Here is a 21,314-nt window from a genome sequence, read left to right as displayed (position 1 = left end):
CAGCCCTAAGGAACACAAGACAGCTTGAACCCAGGCCCGTCTGGGCCAGGGCAGGGGACACACTCCCACCCCTCCTGTCCAGCCTCTGGGTGGACCGGGGACCTGCAGCACAGGTTAGGATGTCATCAGTGGCTTCCCCACCCCTGAATGTACCACAGAGGCTTGAGGCCGGTGGTTGTGTCCAGCCCGGGACCCACTTCAAGGGGGCAGCAGCAGAGAAGAGTCACCAGAACAAAGGTCACTCTGATTTATTGCCGGGGCTGCGGGCCCTGAGGGAGGTGGTCAAGGGTGTCCCCAGGGCTGCCATTACAGCCAGTGCCCAGGGCTCTGTTTCAAGGGGCCGGAGCTGGGCTGTTGGCCTCTGTGGCGGGTAGATACTCCTATCCAGGGTGGAAAGTGGCCACCTCCCACGACAATGGTCCAGTGGCTGCCCCAAACATGTGGGCACCGCTGTGGCTGCCTGAGCCATGTTGGGGTCCTGCGGGAGGCCCCTCGGCCCGGCAGGGGCTGGGCTAGGAGATGACGCAGCAGCAGCTGTGGCAGCGGCAGAAGCGAGGGCAGTGGCAGCAGGAACAGCAGGGACAGCAGCAGCAGTGGTGGGCGATGTCATCCCCGCGCCCGATGGGTGGCAGGCCAGCGTAGGTCAGTCCTGCCGGGCGCTGCCCACCGCTGTAGGGGTTGCAGGGCTGCTGCCAGCTCTGCTGGCCCTGGACCCGGGTGGTCCCCTTGGCCCCCTTGCTCCCTGGAGCCTCCTCGGAGGGCTGCAGGAGCCCGGTGGGCTCTGAGGTGCAGGATCCCACAGGCAGAGGCTGGGACCCCAAGGAAGGAGGAGCCGTCTCCAGCCGCTGCCCCAGATCAGGCCGCAGGTGAGCCCGAGGGATGCTGACATGAGCATACGGGTTCTTGACGACCATCTCATGTGGGTCCATGGCCCAGCCTGGCGGGGGCAGGCAGAAGAGACAGAATCAGCTCAGCGGAGGGGCAGAGCTGCAGCCCAAGAGGGTGCCCAACCCGCAAAGGGCCTGGCTGTGGAGACACCAGGGTGTACAAGGCTTCTGTGTCGTGTGGGTGCGCATGGGAGTGAGCTGGGTGTGAGGGCCGAGGTCTCCCAGCTGCCCTCCTTGCGTGGCAGTGGGGGATGGGGTGGGGAGGCTGGCAGATGCAGCTGTGCCATCCCCGTGGCTGAGCCCCAGTGCAGGGAAGCCCCTCAGCCCAGGACCCACCTGCAGTGCTGATGGCAGCGGTGTCCCCTCTCGTCCTGTGGGCCGGGTCCCAGTGCCTGTGAGGCAAGCCACTGGCAGCTGCCTTTTCCCTCCTGGGGAGGGGCGGGGCCGTGGGGCGGAGCTCAAAGATGGGGTTCCCAAGATCCCAGGAGGCCCCAGCTCTCCCAGCACAGCAGCCACCCACCCTTCCTTCTCAGGTGGGTGGTGGCCCAGCCTGGGCTCCGAGGGGCACGGCCAGCCTGGGTGACTCAGCCTCCATGCATCTGAGGCACGTCGTCATCCCTCCCAGGACCTGCAGCTCGCCAGGAAGGAGGGCAGGAGGTGAGCCTGAAGTCAGCCTCAGCTCCCCGGCCTGCGGTGGGCCGGGGAACCCCAGCCATCGCTCGCCTACCTCAGGGCCCCTGTTTTGAGGCACTTCAACCAACAGCCTCTGCCTGGCAGACAGAGGCTAAGATGTCTGAGAGCACAAACTGCTCTGAGGTTTATAGGTTTCTAACTGATAAAAAATGTTTTATTTACACACCTTTGCTAAAACTGATCTTACAATTGGCGACGACAGGGGCTTCATTCGCAAGTGTTGTTTGTAGCTCATTTCTGAAAATGCAGCTTCTCTTGGCGCGCTCAGGGACCACCAGCTCCCCACCCCACCAGCGTCTCCCACTTTCATCTGTAAGTTGGCAGGTAACACCTGCCACACAGGGTCGCCGTGTGTGTGCGTGCGTGTGTGTGTGTGTGTGTGTGTCTGTGTCTGTGTCTGTGTGTGACGGGATGACAATGGATGTGAGTACTTGGGTCTGGGCCTGGCACTGGTGATCTTCACCCCTCGGAGCGATTAGGGCAGTAGGGTGGGTCAAGGACCTGCGCCCCCAGTCTTTGGTGCCCAACGGAGCCCCCAGGAAGGGCGGGATCAAATCAGAGGTGGCCCAGAAGCCAGCGTGACCGGGGTGGCCTGCATGAGGCCAGTCAGACCGGTCCGGACACGAATTCCACCTTTGCGGCACCGGGTGTGGAGGGAAGCGGGCCCCCGAGCCCCTCGGACTTCGCAGGTGTACGACCGACGCTCATTGCGCAGGCTCTAGAAGCCCCACCCACTGCCCCTACAGACTCCGCCCCTTGCTGCGAGGCGGCGGCTGGCGCATGCGTGAAACAGGCCTAGGGTGGCCGGTGGGAACTTTATTCCCCAGAAGCCTCCGCGTTCCAAGGTTTCTCTAAAGACCCGGTTCGGGGTCTGCTTGCTCCGGACGGTCCAGGACACGGCCTAGGCCGCTCAGCTCTGACCGCCGGAGCTCCGGAGGCGCGGATTTGGGCGGGCTCGGGAGGTGGGCCTGAGGGGGCGGGACCTCGCTCCAGGGGCGGGGCCTCGGGGCAAGGGGTGGGGCTTGGTGGCCGGTGCCTCCTTGGGTGCTCGCCCAGCGGGCGGGTGGGAAGCGGAGCAGCCCCGGAGGGAGGCCGAGGCTGGGCGCCTAGCCCTCCCCTGACCGGGGCTCTCTCAGTTGTCCGTCTTAACCAGAGCCCATAAGGCTCTCGCTGCCCATCCCGTCAGGCACCTGCTCACTTGCACACCTCCCACACCCGCTCTCCCTAAAAGGCTTTGGAAATGAGACCCAGACACTAGCCTGAGGTCACACAGAGCAGCAAAGTCGGGCCCCATGGGACAGCTCCGCTGCTCCAGTCTGTTTTGCCCGCGTGGGCTTCGTCACCAGGAACAGCGACCTCTCTGAAGGAGTGGGGCAAGGCCCATAGCCAGGTGCGGTTCGGCCTGGACAGAGCAGAGGGGCTGTGGTCAGAAGAGGCTGAGACTGTCCAGGGTCAGGCACAGGGCCCAGTGCTGGTCACTGGAGTGCTAGCCTGCCACGTGGTAGCTGGGTTAGGTCAGGGGGTGGCACTGCGGAGGTCCCCGGCAGCTGTGGTCCCCTGCCCAGTAGTCGCCAACACGTCCTCTGTCCTTTCTCTCACCTGAGGGTTCCCCACAGGCAGAGAGAGGGTAGACACCAGGGAATCAGGGAAGCCCGGCTTGAGGAAACAGAAAGGAATGGGGCCTCCATGCTGGGTGGGGTCAGGTTAGCACACAAATACGTGACAGCAGGGCACGTGCTGACCTGATGGGATGCCGGAAAGGGCCACCCCACCCTGGGTGGGTGCGTGTCCTCGTGGGTTGCCCCACTGGCCTGTCCAGCTGTCTGTCGGACCTTCCGCATACCCCTCACCCTGTCCAGCTGTCCATGAGTCCTGTCCTCGGACCCTTCTCCCAACGACTGTCCCCCTCTCCATCCACTCCTCTGCTAGCTTGCTTGCCCACACCTACTCGGCCTCATGGTCACATCATTCTCTTTGAGCCTGTCAGCGTTGAGCACAACCTGGTTACACTTGTGAGCCAGAGGCATGCCTACTGGGGGCACAGTGGAAGGACAGCAGTGACGCTGACTCTCTGGGGGGGGGGGGGGAACACGGCAGTCCTGGGGGGGGGGGGGCTATGGGAACCAGCTTTGCTGAGACCCCCCAGTCTGCTCCTCTTGTCTTCTTCCCTCTGGCATTATGAGGTCTCGGCTTCGAAAAGCAGGATTTGCCTTCTAGAATTGGGGGTGGGGGTACTCGACTAGGACCCAGGATGGGTCAAGCAGGACTGGGGTGGGAGTACTGGAAAGGGGTGTCGCGGGGGTCCCGATTCACACGCGGCCCGCAGGGAAGGGCCACCCCGGGAACGGGCACCAGGCCCGCGGCGATGGAGGGGCGGCTGAGAGACTGGCCCCGCCCCGCGGACCCCGCGCGGGTCCCCAGACGGGGGGTGGCGCTGCGGGCGCGGGCGGGAGCCGCGCGCACTGCGGTCCCCGCGCCTCCGCCGCAGAGCGCGCCACGCTCCGCACGCACCTGCCGCCGCGCCGCGCTGCCCGGAGCCCCGCGCCCCGCGCCCCGAGCCCCGCGCCCCTGGGAGCCGCCGTGCCGCGCCATCGCCCGAGGTCGCCGCCGGAGCCGCTGGAGCCGCCGGGCCGAGGCGCGGGCGTCGCATCCGGGCCTGCCTTTGAGACAACCTCTGCGGCGGCGGCGCGCGCGGCCCGGGGACGCCAGGCTGGGGCAGGTGAGCTCGGGCGGGGCGGGGCGGGACGGCCGCGGGGTCGCGACTCGCCTCCCCTTCCCACCCGGGCAGGGGTTGGGCCTCGGGGGCGGGGGCTGGGGAGGGGGCTGGGTCCCAAGTCCAGCGAGGGTGAGGGTCAGAGGTCGGGAGCCCTGTCTTTTGTGCGGGGTGAGGGTGGGCCCTGGGCGCTGCCCTCACGCTGTCTCTCACCTGCAGCTCGGGCCTGGTCCAGGCCTCTCTTCTGCTCCCGCCGCCGCCGCCGCCGCCGCCGCCGCCGCCGCCGCCGCCGCCGAGCCCGCGGCCTGGGGCCTCCCGCAGCCTGGGCTCAGGCTAGCTGCCTTCCCTGGGAGCCTTGTCCTGGAGCCATGGGGCCCACCTAGCCCCTGCCTGCCCGGATGTCCCTGCTCAGGGACTGCTGACCTCGGCTGCAGGGGGAGCCCCCCCCACGCCCCCTCTCCAGCCTCAGCAGCCAGAGACCCTGGGTGAGCCCCTGGGCCAGACCTGCAGCCCAGGGCAGCCTCCTGTACTCCCCTGCCCCCGCCTCCCTCCTCCTCCCCCACCTCTTCCTCCTCCTCCTCCTAGGACTGGACCGGAGAAGCCACTGTGGCCACTGGGGGGGGCCCTGCCCCCCCAGCTCTCGCCGGCCGCCCCCAGGAGTCCTCGGGGCGGCCGGGGTCCCCACCAGGCCTGGCGGGACCAGGATGCTGCTCCCTCTCCTCCTCCCCGGCCTCACCCAACGCCCCCACCCACCCGAACACCCAATCTGATTGGAGACAGCCGGATGCCGGCTGACCCTGGGCCCGAGGTGGGCAGTGGCTGGCCAGGCCTCCTCATGTCCTGCCTGAAGGGCCCCCATGTCATCCTCAAGATGGAGGCCATGAAGATTGTTCACCCTGAGAAGTTCCCCGAGCTGCAGGCGGCTGCCGCTTGCTTCCCGCCTGCACCGAGGCCCACCCCTGCTCTGGCACCCAAACGCGCCTGGCCCTCAGACACAGAGATCATCGTCAACCAGGCGTGTGGGGGGGACATGCCCACCTTGGATGGGGCGCCCCGCACCCCTCCGTTGCCACGACGGCCCCGAAAGGGCAGTGTGGAGCTGGGCTTCCCCCGCGTGGCGCCAGCGGACGAGGTCATCGTGAATCAGTACGTGGTGCGGCCCGGCCCTGCCGCCTCGGGGCCCCCCGCCACGGCGGCACCGGCTTCAGGTGAGCCCCTGGAGTGCCCCACCTGCGGGCACACGTACAACGTCACCCAGCGGCGGCCCCGCGTGCTGTCCTGCCTGCACTCCGTGTGTGAGCAGTGCCTGCAGATTCTCTATGAGTCCTGCCCCAAGTACAAGTTCATCTCCTGTCCCACCTGCCGCCGGGAGACTGTGCTCTTCACGGACTACGGCCTGGCCGCACTAGCCGTCAACACGTCCATTTTGAGCCGCCTGCCGCCCGAGGCACTGACCGCCCCATCCGGGGGCCAGTGGGGGGGCGAGCCGGAGGGCAGCTGCTACCAGACCTTCCGGCAGTACTGCGGGGCCGCGTGCACCTGCCACGTGCGGAACCCGCTGTCCGCCTGCTCCATCATGTAGCACCCGCCCGCTCGACGCTGCCCGCCAGTCCTTGCTCGCCGCTTCTTCGGGGATCCGGCCCTGCCCTGTCGCCTGTTGACCCCTCACCCACCACCGCTTCCGGCCCCTCCCCGTGTGGCACTGCCGCTGCAACCAACTCTGCCATTAAAACTCTTTGCCAAAGTTTGCACCTTGTTCCCTGGACTGAAGCCTGCTCTTGCGGCCTGTGCCCAGGGCTGTGGCCCAGACGGGGTCCAGCCCGGAGCCGCCGGAGGGAGGCCCAGTGCCTCTTGGGGCCAGCCTGCTCTGCTTGCCAGGGAGGGACCAGGCTGGGCCAGGCATGCCGCTCAGGAGGGCTGGGCCTGGATGTGCATGTGCGTGTGTGCACGTGAATGCCCCGCACGTCTGTGCAGAGCCAGCCTTCTGTGTGTGCTGGTGTGGGCAGAGGTGCAGAATGGGCAAAGGGCAGACACGTCCTCTGCACCGGCCCCTGGATGTGGGGGCAGCTGGACGGGGGACACCTCAGTCCACCGGGCTCCTGGTGCCCACCAGACCCTCTGAACTTGAATGGGAAGGGCCTTTGGGCCAATCTGAGCCAGGACTGAGACCAAGACTGGCTGAGATCCTGGTGGGGTAGGAGGACTCGGGGGCCTTCTATCTCATACTCCACTACCTGGATTTGGGGAAGAGCCTTTGCAGTGGAGGGGGGAGGAGGGAAGGGTTGGGGAGAGTCCCCGGATGCCGAAGAAGGGGTAGAGACAGCAAGGACACAGTAACAGTGGTTTCAGGAGAGCTGCTGTCTATTGAGAGCCGTTCCTTGCGCTGGGCACAAGCCCGCGAGGTCGTTCTGTGTTTGTCCTTTAGATAAAGGGCTCAATGACATGAGGTTGCAGGGCACTGGGCCTCAGCTCAGTGCTCCCCAGCTCCAAGGCCTGGCGGGGCCCTTGTTCCTTGCAGTTCGGGCACCTGGCCGCTCGGGCCGCCCCCTTGGGTCCTGACCCAGCCAGTGAGGGAGCTATTTGTGGCCTGAGCTTGCGCGGCAAGGGCCCCTCCCCTCTGGCGCCCTGTCCTTCAGGGAATACACACTGGCCCTCGTCTGGAACATGACCGGGTGGGGGGACCTGCACCCAGGGCCCCACTCTCTTCAAGGAGTCACCTCACTACCAGACGTCTCTGTTCACTTTCGTGTCCGCTGTGTCCCTCTTGCAGACAGGCTGGGCGGGGCAGGGAGACGGGGTGAAGACGGCTGTGTCAGTTTGGGACCCTTCCATCGAGGGGGTGCTTGGGGGGCCCTGGTTGCAGACCTCCTCCAGCACCGCCCTTGGGCATCAGTAGCGTCTGGGCAGCAGGGTAGTCTGAAGTCTCTGGCTCGGTCGGAGGCTGAACACAGGTTCCTGGGTAGCCCTGGCCCCAGACCTGGTTCTTGATTGAAGGCCAGTGCCCCACTCAGTCTTGGGTTTTTCAGCTTGGCCCTCAGGCCTCAGGGCAAGCCCGGGCCTCCTGGCCCCTCGGCGGCCTTGGTGGCACGGGCGGCAGGTGTGCCGGGCCCTGCTTAGTGGCCAGCGCGGTCCAGCAGCATAAAGAGGAGCCCCAGCAGCATGAGCGGCGTGAAAATGAGCAGCAGCCCCAGCAGCTCGAGGGCCAGCAGGCCCAGCAGCACTAGGCGGCGGGAGCAGGGTCCCCGTTCCCGCAAGGCCCAGAGCCGGGCACCCAGGCAGGGCGGGCAGGGTAGGAAAGGCAGGCAGCCCCGGCCGCCCACGGGTCCCGCCAGGAAGCGGAGCTGGTACCGGTGCTCCAGGGACGCCCAGGGCCCGGGGCCGCGGCGGGCAGGTGCAGGGGGCGTGGGGGGCCGTGGGCCCTGGGGCCCGTCCGCCTGCAGCAGCTCCTTCTGCAGCTGGCAGATCTCCCACTCGAGCATGGGTGTCCTCTGGCGACAGAGCGGGCAGCAGACCCGGCCCAGGTCGGCGCTGGGGGCCGCGACCAGCAGCTGGTGCAGGCAGTCCACACACAGGCCGTGGCCACAGTTCAGCAGCGCCAGGCGGTGCTCACGGGGCCCGTAGGGCTCTGTGCAGATGGGGCATTCCTCCTGCCCCGGGTCCCCCGCTGGCTCCCCCTCCTCGCCCTCCCTTGCTCTCCCAGCCCAGGGACAGGCTGTGGCTGCGGCCCCCAGGAGGGGTTCACTGTCTCCAGCCCCTGCACCCTGGGTATTCCCAAGAACCCTGCCGTCCACCTCTTCATCTGCCAGCCCTGGGTGCGGGGGGGCCGGGCGTTCAGGGCCTGTGGAAGGTGGACGGGGGAGCCCAGCGCTGAGGTCACGGGGGCCATGCGTGGGGGCCCCAGGGCAGGGGTCAGGATGGGTGGGTGGGGTCCCCAGGGCGGTGACGAGGGTGGTTGGGGCCGTGAAGGTCAGTGCAGCCCTCTGGGTGAGGGCAGGGCCTGGCACAGACCTCGAAACTGCCGCAGCCTCGCCCCACCCCGGAAAGTCAACTTCACCTGGGCCCCAGTGCTTGTGCTGGCTCCGGGCAGCTCCTGGGCCCACGAATGCCGTCTTCACGGGATCTGCCCCAGCCCGGACGTGGCCGCCTCGGCCCACCCGTGTCAGCAACTGGCGGACAGACAGGCGGACTCCAGGCAGCAGCCTTGTGGGTAGGCGGGAGGGCTCGACTCCTCCTACAGGAATTCCCCTCGGAGCACCGAAGGCCCTTCCCAGGGGCGGGGACAATGGCTGCCCCACCCGAGGGACGGCTAACTCCTGGGACCGCTACTCCTGGGACTGGCAAGGAATGGTCGATCCCCACTTGGCCAGGGCCTCCCCTCACCCTTCCTTCCAGGGCCCGCTTAGGCTGCCCCCTGCTTGTCGGAGTCCGGGCAGAGCCCATACAGCGTGGGCAAGTAGGACACATCGCAGAGACTCAGACCCGGAGAAACTACTGCAGCAGACGGCTGAGCTGTGGTGCATTTGTGCTCGCCATGACTGCTGTCCCCGTCCAGACACTGTGGGCCCACACACGCCCTGAGGCACCCAGACAGGCACGAGGAAGAGCAGGTCAGAAAGAGACAACAAGAGCCCACAGTTTATTACGGAGGTGTTCCAGGAACAGGGTGAGGAAAGAGTGTGCTAGCTGGGGGTCTCCCCTGGTCCTGCCTTCCAGCCCCAGCCCCGGCCCTGCGAGGCCCTGCGAGGCCCTGCGACAGCACCGTGTACTTTGTGGGTGGGCACAGAGATGTTGCAGAGGGGGACTGGGAAACTGCTGTCCCCTGGGACAACCTCAGAAGGCCCTCCGGGCTCGCATGCTGTCTGGAAGCTGGTGTCTGGGGAGCACCCGATGCCCATCAGGCTGCCCGTTCCTTCCTGGGGCCCCGTCCTTATGCAGGGTGGGGCAGCCCAGGGACCATCCTGACCAGGACCCAAGCTGGGGCCAGTGGGGAAAGGCCGGCAGTAGCCTGCAACCCTGGATGGGGGCAGGGGTGGGATGGTGAGTGGGCAGCGATGTCAGGGCTGGGTATAGGACCCCAGGTTGACTGAAGTGAGGCTGTGCAGGGGACAGGGTGGAAGGTGACAGTAGCCCCCCAGAGGGCAGCGTTTAGAGTGGCCAAGGCTGGCAGGATGGCTTCTTAGGCCCACGTCTCACTCTGGAAACGCATCATCCGCTGGAGCCTGGCAAGGTAGTTGGCTGCATCAGGGCCGGAGAGCCCACCCTCCTCCTGGAAGACGGACGTCAGGGCTTCTGACACATCTGCCGGCATGCCCTTGGCATTGCTGGAGGGACGGGCCAGGAGGGCTCAGTAGGGCTGGGACCTCGGGAAGGCCGGCTCCCACCCCTACCCCCCGGGGGCCCAGGCTCACCCCGCCAGGTAGAAGTAGGCACCTCGGCGGTCCAGCAGCTCCCACACCAACGGCCCGAGCTCCCGGAGCCTGTGCTGCACGTACACTTTCCGCTCCTACGGGGAGGGGGCGGGGAGGGGGAGCGGAGGGGGTGGGGGCGGGGCATGGGGATGGTGCATTCTTGGCCTGGCCCCTTCCCTGCCGGCACCGCCCTGCTCAGCACACCCACCTGTTCCCGGGAGAAGGCTGTGAAGAGGGTCAGGCAGCCCTTCCTCTCCAGCTCCAACCACTCAGATTCCCAATAGAAGTCTTGGTCGCGCCAGCGGCAGCCGAAGAACAGGAAGTTTCCTAGGGGATCACAGGTGGCCTCAAGCCTGGACCCAGGCCTGTGAGGCTCGGCCCAGGCAGCCCCAGCTGCCACCCTGCCAGAGGCCCTGCGTGCTCACCGGTCTGACCCCGGGCCACCCGCTCCTGGACAGCTGCTCGGAAAGGGGCCACACCGGTGCCGGGACCCACCATGATCACAGGTGTGTCCGGTGTCTCCGGGAAGGTCAGGCTCCCGGGCCGCACCCACAGAGGCACCTGGACAGGTCCTACGGCAGGAGGGAGGAGGCGTGAGGAGGCTCCGAGGACCAGGGCCCCGGTCCAGGACCGGCTGTGGTGCACAGAGAACGGGGGCCCTGGCCCAGTGCTCTACCCGCCCCCCTCCAGAAAGCAGGGGTCACCTCGCCCCGGATCCAGAGACGCCAGCCAGGAGGAGCAGAGGCCCCGGCGGGGCTCTTTGAGGCGCGTCTGGTAATGGACCACAGCGACGAGAATCTGCAGCCTTGAGGGGTGAGCCTGGGGATGGGATGGCGGGTGCTGTGCTCCACGGGGCCGCCTGCCTGCCAACCGGCCTCAGACTCCACCCACTTCACCCGGGCGGTCCCAGACGTGGGGCAGATGTTGAGGGTCGCCCCACCCCCCCCGCCCTTCGCGATCCCGGCATCCCTGAAGCCGGTCCTGGGCTCTGCCCGACAGGCCCTCACCAGCAGAGAGGAGGCAATGGAGAAGGCCCGCGGGCGGATCGGGGGGATGAGGTCCAGCAGGTAGTCTGCGGGAACAGCTCCAGCCGTGTGTGGGAAGTCACACAACACCTGGGCAGAGACAGCCCCGGCTAGGCTCCGGCCAGCACCACCACACGTGGCTGTGGCTCAGAGCCCTGGGCCTGCCCGTCTGCCCGCGCCTGCCCGCACCTCCAGGACGGTCCTGCGAGGCCGGTTGCAGTACGAATACAGCTCCTCCTGACCTTGGGGGCACTGAATTGCAGCAGCTTCTCCCGCTCCAGCTCGTGGGGAGACAGACAGGCCAGGAGCTCGAAGAAGGAACGGCGGGGCACGCTGGCGACGTCCAGGTAGTGGGACACGAGGTGCCTCACGGAGCAGGGCTGGGGCAGCTGCGTGGGGCAGGGGACACCTGCAGCAGGAAGCGGGGAGCCTGTGAGGGGTCGGGACACGGCTGGGCAGGCCGCAGACCCCGGGAGGGCGGAGAGAAAGGGTGGCCGCAGCCGGGGTCCCCGGGCTCACCTGGCTCCCGGGGCAGCAGCGTGAAGTACTGGTCGGGGTCCAGGCCCAGCACCCGGCAAAACTGCCGGACGTGGCTGGCCTGGTTCTGGGGCCGGATCAGCACCACGTCGCCAGCTGCAAAGCTGCGTGGGAAAGCCAACGGGAAAAGTGAGGGAGGGTGCGGGCAGGGCACTGGGGGCTCAGGGGAGGGCTGGGGGCGGCGGTCCTCGGATGGATGTGTTTCCCGGCAGCCCGGCTGGCACCCCCCCCCCCCCCATCCCTCGGCCACCACCCACCTGGTGTCTCAGGCCCCTCACCTGAGCCCAGAGCCTGTGATGTCAAACTCGATCAGCCGTACGTCCTGGAAGTGAGAGGGGCTGGTGACCCTCTGGTTGGTGACCATGGGTGCCAGGAAGGGCTGCTGCTCTGAAGGGGGACCTGGGGGATCTGCACCGGCCACATGCTGCTCCTCAGAGCACATCTCGGGGGCCTCCGGGAGGAAGCGGAGGGTGAACTTGGAGGGCAAACTGTAGGGAGGACACACACCCGTCAGGCCGTCAGCGGGGCCTCACGAGTGGCCCCGCGGCCAGGCCGCTCTAACTGCACCTGCGGGAGCCCCCACCGAGGCCCACACTCACGGGACTCCGGGGGGGATCACGCCAAGGTCAGGGGGCACCGGGTAGAGCCCCAGCACCTTCTCCCACAGATCGTGCAGCCAGGGGTCAATAGCAGCGTCGGGCCTGGAAAGAGAGCATGTGCGCGCTGTTCTGAGGGGCCCCTGCCCCTGGCCGGGCCTGCAGGAGAGCTGCCCCCACCCCACTCACCCCAGCTCATGCCGGTCATCTCCCAGGCACGCAGGCAGGAGGGCGCTGCCCCCAAGCTGCAGCATCCGTCGGTGCAGCTTCTTGGCCACGAAATTGAACCTACAGAGAGAGAGCCAGGCTTGCTTGGGCCGGCCCTGGGCGGAGGGCAGAGGGCAAGCAGCCCCGAAGCAGCAGAAGACCCCGGGCCTCGAATGACACCCCTCCCAGAGAGCGCTGTCGGCAAGATGCCTGTGTGTGTGCTGCCGTGAACCAACATCTACGTTGTCCACAGAGCAAAACCCCGGGCACAGGAGTGTCGCGCTGCCCTGTTCACCTCCGCGAGCACAGTCCTGCCCTTGTTGCGTCTGGCTTTGGAAGCGTTGGTACGACCAACGACCCCCCACCCCCACCCTGCCCGCCCTGTGCTGGACTTTCAGTGACCTAATGACATGCGAACCCTCACACACAAACTCCTCGGTGCTTCTTTAAGAAATCACGCAAAGCAACATCGTTCTTGGCTTAGGATACGGATAGGTCCTGAAAATTGGCAAGAACAAGGCCGAGGCGGTCATGCCACCACACCCAGGGAAGCCGTGGCCTTGGAGGTGGCTCCTGGGGCTGGGGGGTCTTCCGGGCCCCTTGCCTCATCCCGCTGTGCTGTCTTCGTGAGCCCAAATATCTCATGGAAAAGTGGGAAGAGCCAGGTAGGCCTTTGCTGCCCTAAGTCACGTGTCAGCCTATGGTGCTGCCTGAGGCCCCTGATGTCCAGTTCCAGACGTCACTTCCTGTCCTACGAGACACCTTGGGCCCACCCCGGAGTTTTGGTGCCCACTTTCCTGTCCTGCCAGCCTCCTGTCTGTGCTCTGCTCACCCTTCAAGCCCAGATGCTCCCCGATGGTCCCCACAGCCTGGCCATGGCCCAAAGTCTAGAAGGAGCCCTGGGGGCTGAGTCACCTGTCCCTCCACCAGGACTTTGTGCTCAACCCCAAGGGCAGTCCCTGCAGGCCAGCAGCCTTCCTGCCCCTACTCACTTGGCGTAAGAGGAATCCCCGAGGCCCAGAACAGCAAAGTCCATCTGACAGAGGGAAGTCGGTGGCAGATTCTTCCGGAATATGAACCTCCAGAAGTTCTATAGCCAGAAGAAGCCAAGTTAGAGGCCCTGCTTTGGGCCACCAGGGCCCTAGGGTGGAGTAGGGAGGAGCCACAACCTAGACCCTCCCTGTTCCTTCAGATCTTTGTTACTGAAACCAGACCATTTTTTTATTCTATCACAATGGCAAAAGATTTGGAAAAAGGCAGAAACTCGTAAACCATAGAGCTGCCCCAGAGCCACCACCAGAGTGTGGAGCCCCACCCCTTCCTGGGCCGGGGGCCCTGCGAGGGCTACTGGCACCTGCCCCACTGCCTCCCCAGGGCAGGAGTGGCACCTGCCCCTGCTCAGGCTGCCCCTGGGACCACGTCCTCCCTTCACACTGAGCCCCATGTCCCAAAGACCCCTCTGATATCAGCTCTGATCCTCGGGGCACCACAGGACCCCTCTGTGGTCCCGGTCTCATCCCATCAACCCAAGTTTCTCTTCTGGAGCCTTCTTCTAGCCCTGGGCCCCCATCAGGCTGCTTTGTGCTCACTGCCACCCTCACGGCCAAGGACCCAGACCTGTGTCCTTCCCCAGGACACCCTCCCCTCCATGCATCTGACCAACCCAGGGGCCTTACAGCCAGACCCCCAAGGTCACAGCCCAGGTGCCTCTTCTTCCCTCATTGGAGCCCGTCTGGCCCACACTCTGCCCCAGCCTCCCCACAGGCCTCCAGAAGCGCTTCTCAAACACCGCTCCCCATCACCTTCAGCCCGTGGTGACCTGGGCCCTGGACACCAACTTTCACATGTGGTCCAGGCTTTAGCTGCATTCCATGTCCCTTGTACTTCATAACTGGCACGGAGGGGCCCTGTTGGGGCACAGCTCTGCTCACTGGTCCTGGACCACCCTGGACCACACCCCAAGGGCTGAGCTGCGTCAGCCAGTACTGGGGACTACACTCTCTGCCTCTGGAGACCTCTCCTGCATGCTCCTCCTCAAAGGCCTGTTTCCCGAAGCTTGCCAAGAATATCCTTCCCAGCGAAGGTACACTTCTCACAACTCCGCACCTGCAAATGCTTGGCAGGTTGGCAGGGCACACTTCTGGTGGAAACGGTTTTTCCAAAGAGCCCGAGTCCTTGCTCCAAGCTGGTTCAGCTGGGCCACCGCTGCTGAGAAACCAGCATCATGTGTCCCCCTCTGTCCCCCACCGGCTACCTGGGCACTCTCGATCCCCGAGAGCCGTAACCCACCATGATGCGCCTTGGCGGGAGCCATTCCACTCAAGATGGGCCCTTCCCAAGTAGCCGGTGGGCCCTTTTCCAGTTCTGGGATGTTTTGTTAGTTGCTCTCTTTGGTCAGTTTCTCCCCACTGTTTCTCATTCCGAGGTTACTAACACGACCTTAGAATTTTGCTGTTTCCTTTCTTGGTTCCTCGTTCATTTTTGGCTACACTTTCCAGGAGAATTTCTCAACTCTGCTCTCTGATCTTTTCAAGTTTTCCTGCTATCGTCTTAAGGAGCATTCCCAGCGCTTCCAGCTTTTGCCCTGTTTTGTGTGTCCCTTCCTGTCCTGTGGGTGCCGAGTTCTGGACGGCCTGCTCCGCCTCTACTCCTCCAGGGTACCTGAGGGTATGGTGGTTCTTCGTGGTCTATTTGTACTTAAGACGCTGACAGAAAACTGTGAGTTTGGGCCTGTCACCCAACGTGCGTTTCGTGGCCGGGATCCTGCGGGACTTGCGCTGTGGTTAGTTTCCCCACAGAGGGCTCCTCTGGTCCACTAGCCGGGAGCACGTGCCTGACCACAGTGTTCTGAGGACTGAGGCAAGGCAGCCAGTGTCTTCCTGTTTAGTACACAGCTGGTCACTAAGCCTGGTCTTCAGCAGGTGCCGCGCCCCCTCCTCCGTGTTCCTGGGACCTCAGTCTGCAGCCTCTCCAAGGAGCCTGCAGGTCGCACTGTGGCCAGGGAGGGCCCCTCCTGACCACCTCCGTGGAGGTGTCCATGCCTGCAGTCTTCGTTGTGCACCCTCATCCAGGGTGACCATCACCACCTTCATGCTGTTGGCTTCTGATGTCCAGTCTGCACCCCAGCCCAGCTGACCTCGTAGAGGTCTGTGTTTCCCCTCCCCTCCCCTCCCATGTCCTGTGTCACGGGCATCCACAATTCACCTCCGGCCTTTGATCCCCTCACACTTGCCTTCTCTCCTGTCCCTCTTCTTGTCTCAGACCTCTCCTGACTGTGCTGGGGTCCTGGCCCCATGTCTCCCATCGTCCCCTGCTCTGACCCTGCTCTTCGGTCATGAGCCTCTTTCTCCCCCACCACCAGCCTTTAACAGGTTTCTCTCACCTTAACACCTTCTTTCCAACCCCTTAGCCCCACTCACAGCCAGAATCTTTCTCGTGATTGTTTAATGTACAGACGTCCTTAAGATTCTCTCCACTTACCGGCTGCTCCCCTGTGACCTCGCTTCTCTCCCAGTACGTCGCTGACACCACTTTCCCCAAAGTCACCAGCAGTCCCTTTGCTGATAAACCCTACCAGTTCTGCTCAGGTTTTATCTTACTTCACTTCTGTGCAGCGTTGAGTGCTGGAGACCTTTCTCTCAGAACAATCACCTTCCTGCCTTGACCTTGGATTTGGGGCACTCCCTCTTTTTGCTGTTGGAGCCACTTTCCTGCCCCTCACAGGCTTTTCTCCACCTCCCGTGCCCTCCGTGTTCAGGGCCACCTGTCCCAGGGGAAAGGGAGGGGCTTTCTCATGCCTCGCCCAGGGTCCTCGCTAGAGCTCCACACCTACCTCGTATCTCCCCCTGGACGACTTCCAGCCCTTGGCCCTCCTGGTCTCCATCTCTGTGCGTGGAACTACCATCCACTCTGGTCCCTGAGCCCGAATCCCTGTCTCGACTTCATCTTTGTTCCCAGCTTTTAGGCCTGTGTGATTCCACGTCCTCTCAATTCTACCTTAACGTCTCTGGAAGGTGTCTTGTTTTTCTCTGCTGTCTGCCCCCCTCCTGCCTTCACTGTGCATCCTCTTGAGTTGTTCTTGGCTCTCCTACAGCCTGCCCTCCCTGCCGACACGTAGCAGTTTCGCCAGAACACAAATATGACTGTCACCCAGTGGACTGCATGGCCCTTCACCTCAAGCCCATCCACCTTGCTGGGGCGGTCCAGCTTCTTGGGATCAGGTCTGGCTTCCTGCCTCTCGTCTCCCCTCCCCCCCCGATGCATTCCTTGGCTCTGTCATCCCCAACTGCTTTCTGCTCTTCCCTGAGCTGGTCTTTCTCCTCTGCACAGGCTGCTCCCAGTTTCCTGGTGCCTGGCTAGCCCCCACTTATCCTCAGGACTTAGCCTACACTCCTTTCTTCCAGGAAGCTCTCCCTGAGCCTCCAGGTCGGGCTAGATAGCGTTTATTAATGTCCTCATGACGTCTGGCACTTTCTCTGGCAGCATGTATCTCCTCGTATTGTAACTGCCTGTTAAACTTGTTGCTTTTGCTATATTGTGAGCTCCCTGAGGAAAGAAATAGGTTCCTGGCTGGATTCCCAGCACTAGATCATGTTTGGAATAGAATGTGTGTTCAAAAGATGGTCAAAGAATTGAAGAATGTTCCCAGAGGAAGGTCCAACAATTTTGAAACACTCACAAGACCCAGACCAGATTCATATATAGCCCTGGAGAAAATACTAAAGGTTAAAATGGAGAACAAGGCTATTTAGTGGCCTGTGAACAGTTTATTAGGGAGGACAGCCAGAGCCCCCAGTTCCCTCCCAAATCCACGGCTAACGTGCAACAGATATAGGAGGGCAACTGTTCATTGTGCTTCTTGGACTCCCCAGGCAATGAAAACAGTGAGGGTCCAGGGCAGTGATCTGAGCTTCTGAGCAAAGAAAGCCTTCAGGTCGGCCTTACCTTCATGTTGTCGGGGGGGTCTCCTTGGCCTGCAGTTGCACAAACAAATATCACCAGGGGCTCACTAATCAGATTCACCTCAACAAAAAGACACATGTGTTAAGACCTCGGGCTGTAGCAAGCAGGTATGCTCTCCGCAGCCTGGCCCCTCTCCTTCACTCGGGGGGTATGGCAAACGGAGTCACGAAGCACCCGTGAGCGGCCGGCCTGCCTTTGCCCTTTCGGGCTCCATCCTCCCACCTTGCCCGTTTCTCCATGTGCTAAGCCCTGCCACTGTCCCCAAGTTTTCCTGCCCCCTAAACCCGCCATAATGGAACGGTCCGCTCTCACACAACACACGGTGCCCTGCGGTCGAGGGCTCAGGGGGCTGGCGCCCCCGGCCTGCTCGGTCTCACCGCCCAAGCCCTAGGGCTCCCTCACCACCGAGTAGGAGTCCAGGGCCTGCACCCGGCAGTCAAGCCGCCGGCGCCGAGCCTCGCGACCCAGCCTCTCCGACACATCCTGGGCCGTGCCTGTCTGGCTGCCGAAGAGCACCAGAAGCCCCGGGCTCGGCATCCGGGCGCGCCGGGAAACCCCGGCACCCAAGCACCGGACCAGCTAAGAGCTCCCGCAAGCCTAGGTGGCCCGGACCGGCTTGGACTTCCGACTTCCGGTGGTGGCCGGAAGTGACGCCCTTAGACCGCGCCCGGCAGGGCATGGCGACCGAGGGGGGCGGGTATCCGTTAGCGGCCGGTGCTGGGTCCCGGGCCGCGGCCAAGATATTGGCGACACGCCAGGACCGAGGGCCGGGGCAGGCGGAGCCGTTCGCTGCCTCGTGCTCGCCGCAGCGGCGCCGGCGGCGGGCGCCGGCGAGGCCCACGGGGAGAGGAGGCGCAGCCCTGCCGGTGGGACGCTCGGCCGGGCCCCGGCCCGCGCTCAACCGGCGCGATGCTCTTCTCGCTCCGGGAGCTGGTGCAGTGGCTGGGCTTCGCCACCTTCGAGATCTTCGTGCATCTGCTGGCCCTGTTGGTGTTCTCCGTGCTGCTGGCACTGCGTGTGGACGGCCTGGCCCCCGGCCTCTCCTGGTGGAACGTGTTCGTGCCCTTTTTCGCCGCTGATGGGCTCAGCACCTACTTCACCACCATCGTGTCCGTGCGCCTCTTCCAGGACGGAGAGAAGAGGTTGGCAGTGCTCCGCCTCTTCTGGGTCCTCACGGTTCTTAGCCTCAAGTTTGTCTTCGAGATGTTGTTGTGCCAGAAGCTAGTGGAGCAGACTCGGGAGCTCTGGTTCGGCTTGATCACGTCTCCGGTCTTCATTCTCCTGCAGCTGCTCATGATCCGCGCCTGTCGGGTCAACTAGCCTCAGGCGGGAGTGAACTCTGGACGGCTAGCATGCTGGACCCCAAGCTGAGTTCCTACTTCCACCGTACCAAAGGAGAAGTCTGGGTCTGAAAGGAAAGCCAGCTCCTGCCCTGGCGAGTTTCCAATTTTCTCTCTACCAGTCCATGTCTGAAATTGTTCCCTCAGCAGGGCTAAAAAGAGCAGCCTTGATCCTTAAAATGTATTTCCTGTTATTTCATGCTTTGAATAGCTAACCCTGAATTGAGATCCTGAGAGGGACCCCAGGCCATTTCTCTGACAGTAAAATGTCCTGATGGGCTCTGCGTATGTTTATGGATCCTGGGAAAGTACTCCCTGTGCAAGGGCCGCAGAGCTGGTCTTATGGATTTCCTCTGCCCAGAAGCACTAACCTAAGAGTTCACTGCCCCCTCCATCTGGACAAGACTTAGATGCTTGAGCTCAAAGTGTAAACCAGCTTGTGTCTCCTCCCCTGAGCCACTGGGGAGGATGGCCTCTTCTTCATTCCAGCTCAGGCAGACAGGAGTATGTTGAGTAAGCACGACTGGGACCCTATTTGGAGATCTGTCGCCTGAGAGAACTTTGCTTATGAAGCGCTGCTTGGCTTCCTATCCCAGCGGATTGCATCCTCCACAACTTTTCCACCACCACCTTGTGGCCAGCACTGTTAGCACACCTGAGACAGATTTAGGCCTCCCTCAAGGGACCAGAGAGAGGAACAGCTTTGATGCTCATAGGCATCGAGACTTGCAAATGGTCTTGGCCCACATCTGTTGGCCTGAGGTCTTTAGTTTAAGGTGCCAAATGAGAACGTTTGCTGAGATAAAAAATAAAATAAGAGAATGTTTTGCTGAGATGCACGATGGTTGCCTGACCTCTTGAGGGTGAAACAATATGAATGCTGAGAAGGTCCCTGCTGTGCGATGTAGCTGGCTACAGAGCTGACTGTAGGGAGACAGGAATGCACTAGAGTTTCTTTAGCCAATGTGTATGTGTGGTGGGGGGGGGGGGGTGTTCCCTTGGGGAATCCTTGCTTCCTGCCTGGGGAGCCAGGGTGAAGATATAATGGGGTAGGCCTGTGTTGAGGACCTGCTGAATGGTTTGTGTGACATCAGAACCTTGTCTTCCTGCCGGTGTGCAGTCTTTGTAGGCCTTGCTGTGGAGCAGGGGTCAGCCAACTATGGCCTGAGGTTTTTGCACTACCTTTCAGCTAAGAGTAACTTTTCCATTTTCAAAGGATTATAAACATGAACATGTGACAGAAAGTGAATGTGGCCTGCAGTGTCCAGGGTCTCTCAAACTTGGCACTCTTGGCCTTTCGGGTCAAGTCATTCTTTGTTAGGGGGGGGCGGGGGAGGAGCTGTTCTGAGCATTGTAGAATACAACATCCCTGGCCAGCATCCCTGGCCTCTACTCACTAGATGCCAGTAGCACGCCTCACTTGTGACAACCAAAAGTGTCTTCATACATTAACAAGTCTCCTGGGGGACAAAACTGCCCCTGGTGAGAACCACTAGGCTAAAATATTTACTGTCTGGCCCTTTCTAGAACAAATTTGCAGTCTTATTCTGGTGAAGCAGCTTTGTGACCCTTTGCCTAGAATGGATGCTGCATGGCCTGAACCATTGAGATGCTTGAGTTGGAGACTGGTCTGGTGTGTCCCACAGCTATAAAAATGTTTCCTACCCAGTATTGGCCTAATTTGCATCAAAGTCAGATACAAGCTGAACATTAGAAATGGACTTTTATTTATTTAAGTTTATTTACATAATCTCTACAACCAATGTGAGACTCGAACTCACGACCCCGAGATCAAGAGGTCGCACGCTTCTCTGACCGAGCCAGCCAAGTGCCAGGGAGTGTTTTTTTCCCTTTAATGTTATTTTTAGATCGCATGTGTTGTTGTATCCTGTTGTGTTCTGTAGTTCAGGACTGAGTGATCCTGTTGCTGTAGAGGTGATGTGCATGAGAAGGCTTAGTTTCCTTTGGAAAGGTGATTTGATGAGAGCCGAGGAAGGAAACACTTGACTTCAGAAAGCTGAAATCCAGTTTATTTTCTCGGCTCAACAGAATGGAGAGGTGTAAGTTAGTCAGTGCAGACCACCACGGGACCCAGAAGCTGAGAAGGGCACCCAGGTTGAAACCTGCCCCCGGTCTATGCAGAGCCCCAGGTGTCCTTGGAGCCCTGTCCCTGAAAGGTGAGTGATGTAGCAGGCAGTAGTGCCATTACTGGGAGAGAGGAGGGGAAGGCTAGTAGCATCTCTGTGCCCGTGCCCCCCAGTTTCCCCTTCTCCCCTTGGCTCCACTGGGCCTGAAAGAGTGTGGTGGGTGCTGTGCAGCCCTCAACAGGGAGTGAGCTTCTTCATGGCATGTGGGCAAAGAAGCTGTGCTCTTGGGGTCACTGGCACCCCTTCCAGCCTTGGGATGGGGGAAGTTCAGCAGATGTTAAGAGGAGTAGTGTGGGGAGGCAACAGGGTGAAATGCACAGTGTGGCTTTTGTGGCTCCTTCTGCGTTAGAGAGCTGTGTGCAGGGAGCTTTGTGCTTCCTCACAGCTTTGCACTCCCGTCCCTGCTTGGCGGGCCCTGGATGGCAAAGTGCGGAGTAGCACTTCTCCCAATTGTCTGAGTAATAGGGTGAGTTCTGGGGGCTGGCAAGAGCTAGGGGTTCCCGAGAAACCAATTCCTCAGCACTGGGTGGATCTCTGGCATTGGCATCCCCACTAAGTCCGCAGAAGACCGAGGACCACAGGTGGGCAGTCCCTGAATGGAGTCAGGAGGCTGGTGCACAGCCCGTGTACCACTCACGGGAGCGAGAACAGCTTTCCAGTCCTGGACAGGCCCTTCTCCCACTGCACTCTGAGCTCGAGGAACAGGTGGACTGGGTGCTGGCACGATGAGGAAGGGCCGAGCCCAGCCAAGGTCACCCACCGCTCTGGGCCCGGGGGTCCGGCTGGGACTGCCCGCCAG

General features: G+C 62.6%; 5 protein-coding genes across 5 annotated transcripts; 2 read left to right on the top strand and 3 right to left on the bottom strand.

Moving 5' to 3' along the window:
- Positions 1-232: 232 nt before the first annotated feature.
- On the bottom strand, positions 233-2,878 carry CYSRT1 (cysteine rich tail 1). The gene is made up of 2 exons (XM_045469181.1): positions 1,224-2,878; positions 233-937 (listed from the first exon to the last, which is right to left on the bottom strand). Exon 2 carries the CDS (start codon positions 927-929, stop codon positions 513-515), a length of 417 nt encoding a protein of 138 aa, XP_045325137.1. The 5' UTR covers positions 930-937; positions 1,224-2,878; the 3' UTR covers positions 233-512.
- Positions 2,879-4,649: 1,771 nt separating this feature from the next.
- RNF208 (ring finger protein 208) lies at positions 4,650-6,040 on the top strand. Its single transcript, XM_045469179.1, has one exon. It carries the CDS (start codon positions 5,078-5,080, stop codon positions 5,873-5,875), a length of 798 nt encoding a protein of 265 aa, XP_045325135.1. The 5' UTR covers positions 4,650-5,077; the 3' UTR covers positions 5,876-6,040.
- A 592-nt stretch (positions 6,041-6,632) lies between these two features.
- Positions 6,633-8,784, bottom strand: LOC123593413 (ring finger protein-like). The gene is made up of 2 exons (XM_045469172.1): positions 8,674-8,784; positions 6,633-8,459 (listed from the first exon to the last, which is right to left on the bottom strand). Exons 1-2 carry the CDS (start codon positions 8,755-8,757, stop codon positions 7,407-7,409), a joined length of 1,137 nt encoding a protein of 378 aa, XP_045325128.1. The 5' UTR covers positions 8,758-8,784; the 3' UTR covers positions 6,633-7,406.
- Positions 8,785-8,901: 117 nt separating this feature from the next.
- Positions 8,902-17,674, bottom strand: NDOR1 (NADPH dependent diflavin oxidoreductase 1). The gene is given in 15 exon segments (XM_045469170.1): positions 8,902-9,614; positions 9,702-9,796; positions 9,910-10,028; positions 10,127-10,273; positions 10,406-10,520; positions 10,709-10,816; positions 10,916-10,974; positions 10,977-11,135; positions 11,246-11,367; positions 11,542-11,751; positions 11,863-11,964; positions 12,049-12,147; positions 13,059-13,156; positions 17,011-17,088; positions 17,431-17,674. Coding segments are annotated over 15 exon segments (1,791 nt in total). The 5' UTR covers positions 17,566-17,674; the 3' UTR covers positions 8,902-9,469.
- Positions 17,675-17,685: 11 nt separating this feature from the next.
- Positions 17,686-19,201, top strand: TMEM203 (transmembrane protein 203). Its single transcript, XM_045469182.1, has one exon. It carries the CDS (start codon positions 17,938-17,940, stop codon positions 18,346-18,348), a length of 411 nt encoding a protein of 136 aa, XP_045325138.1. The 5' UTR covers positions 17,686-17,937; the 3' UTR covers positions 18,349-19,201.
- The last annotated feature ends 2,113 nt before the right edge of the window (positions 19,202-21,314 follow it).

This window comes from Leopardus geoffroyi, chromosome D4 (assembly GCF_018350155.1).
Source record: "Leopardus geoffroyi isolate Oge1 chromosome D4, O.geoffroyi_Oge1_pat1.0, whole genome shotgun sequence".
Taxonomy (NCBI): domain Eukaryota; kingdom Metazoa; phylum Chordata; class Mammalia; order Carnivora; family Felidae; genus Leopardus; species Leopardus geoffroyi.
This window is presented reverse-complemented; position numbering and strand designations above follow the sequence as displayed.

Coding starts and splice junctions, on each gene's coding strand:
- RNF208 (XM_045469179.1), top strand. CDS start 5,078: ATGCCGGCTGACCCTGGGCCCGAGGTGGGCAGTGGCTGGCCAGGCCTC.
- CYSRT1 (XM_045469181.1), bottom strand. CDS start 929: ATGGACCCACATGAGATGGTCGTCAAGAACCCGTATGCTCATGTCAGC.
- LOC123593413 (XM_045469172.1), bottom strand. CDS start 8,757: ATGTGTCCTACTTGCCCACGCTGTATGGGCTCTGCCCGGACTCCGACA. Junction 8,460..8,673: donor AGCGGGCCCTGGAAGGAAGG/GTGAGGGGAGGC, acceptor TCTGTCCGCCAG/TTGCTGACACGGGTGGGCCG.
- TMEM203 (XM_045469182.1), top strand. CDS start 17,938: ATGCTCTTCTCGCTCCGGGAGCTGGTGCAGTGGCTGGGCTTCGCCACC.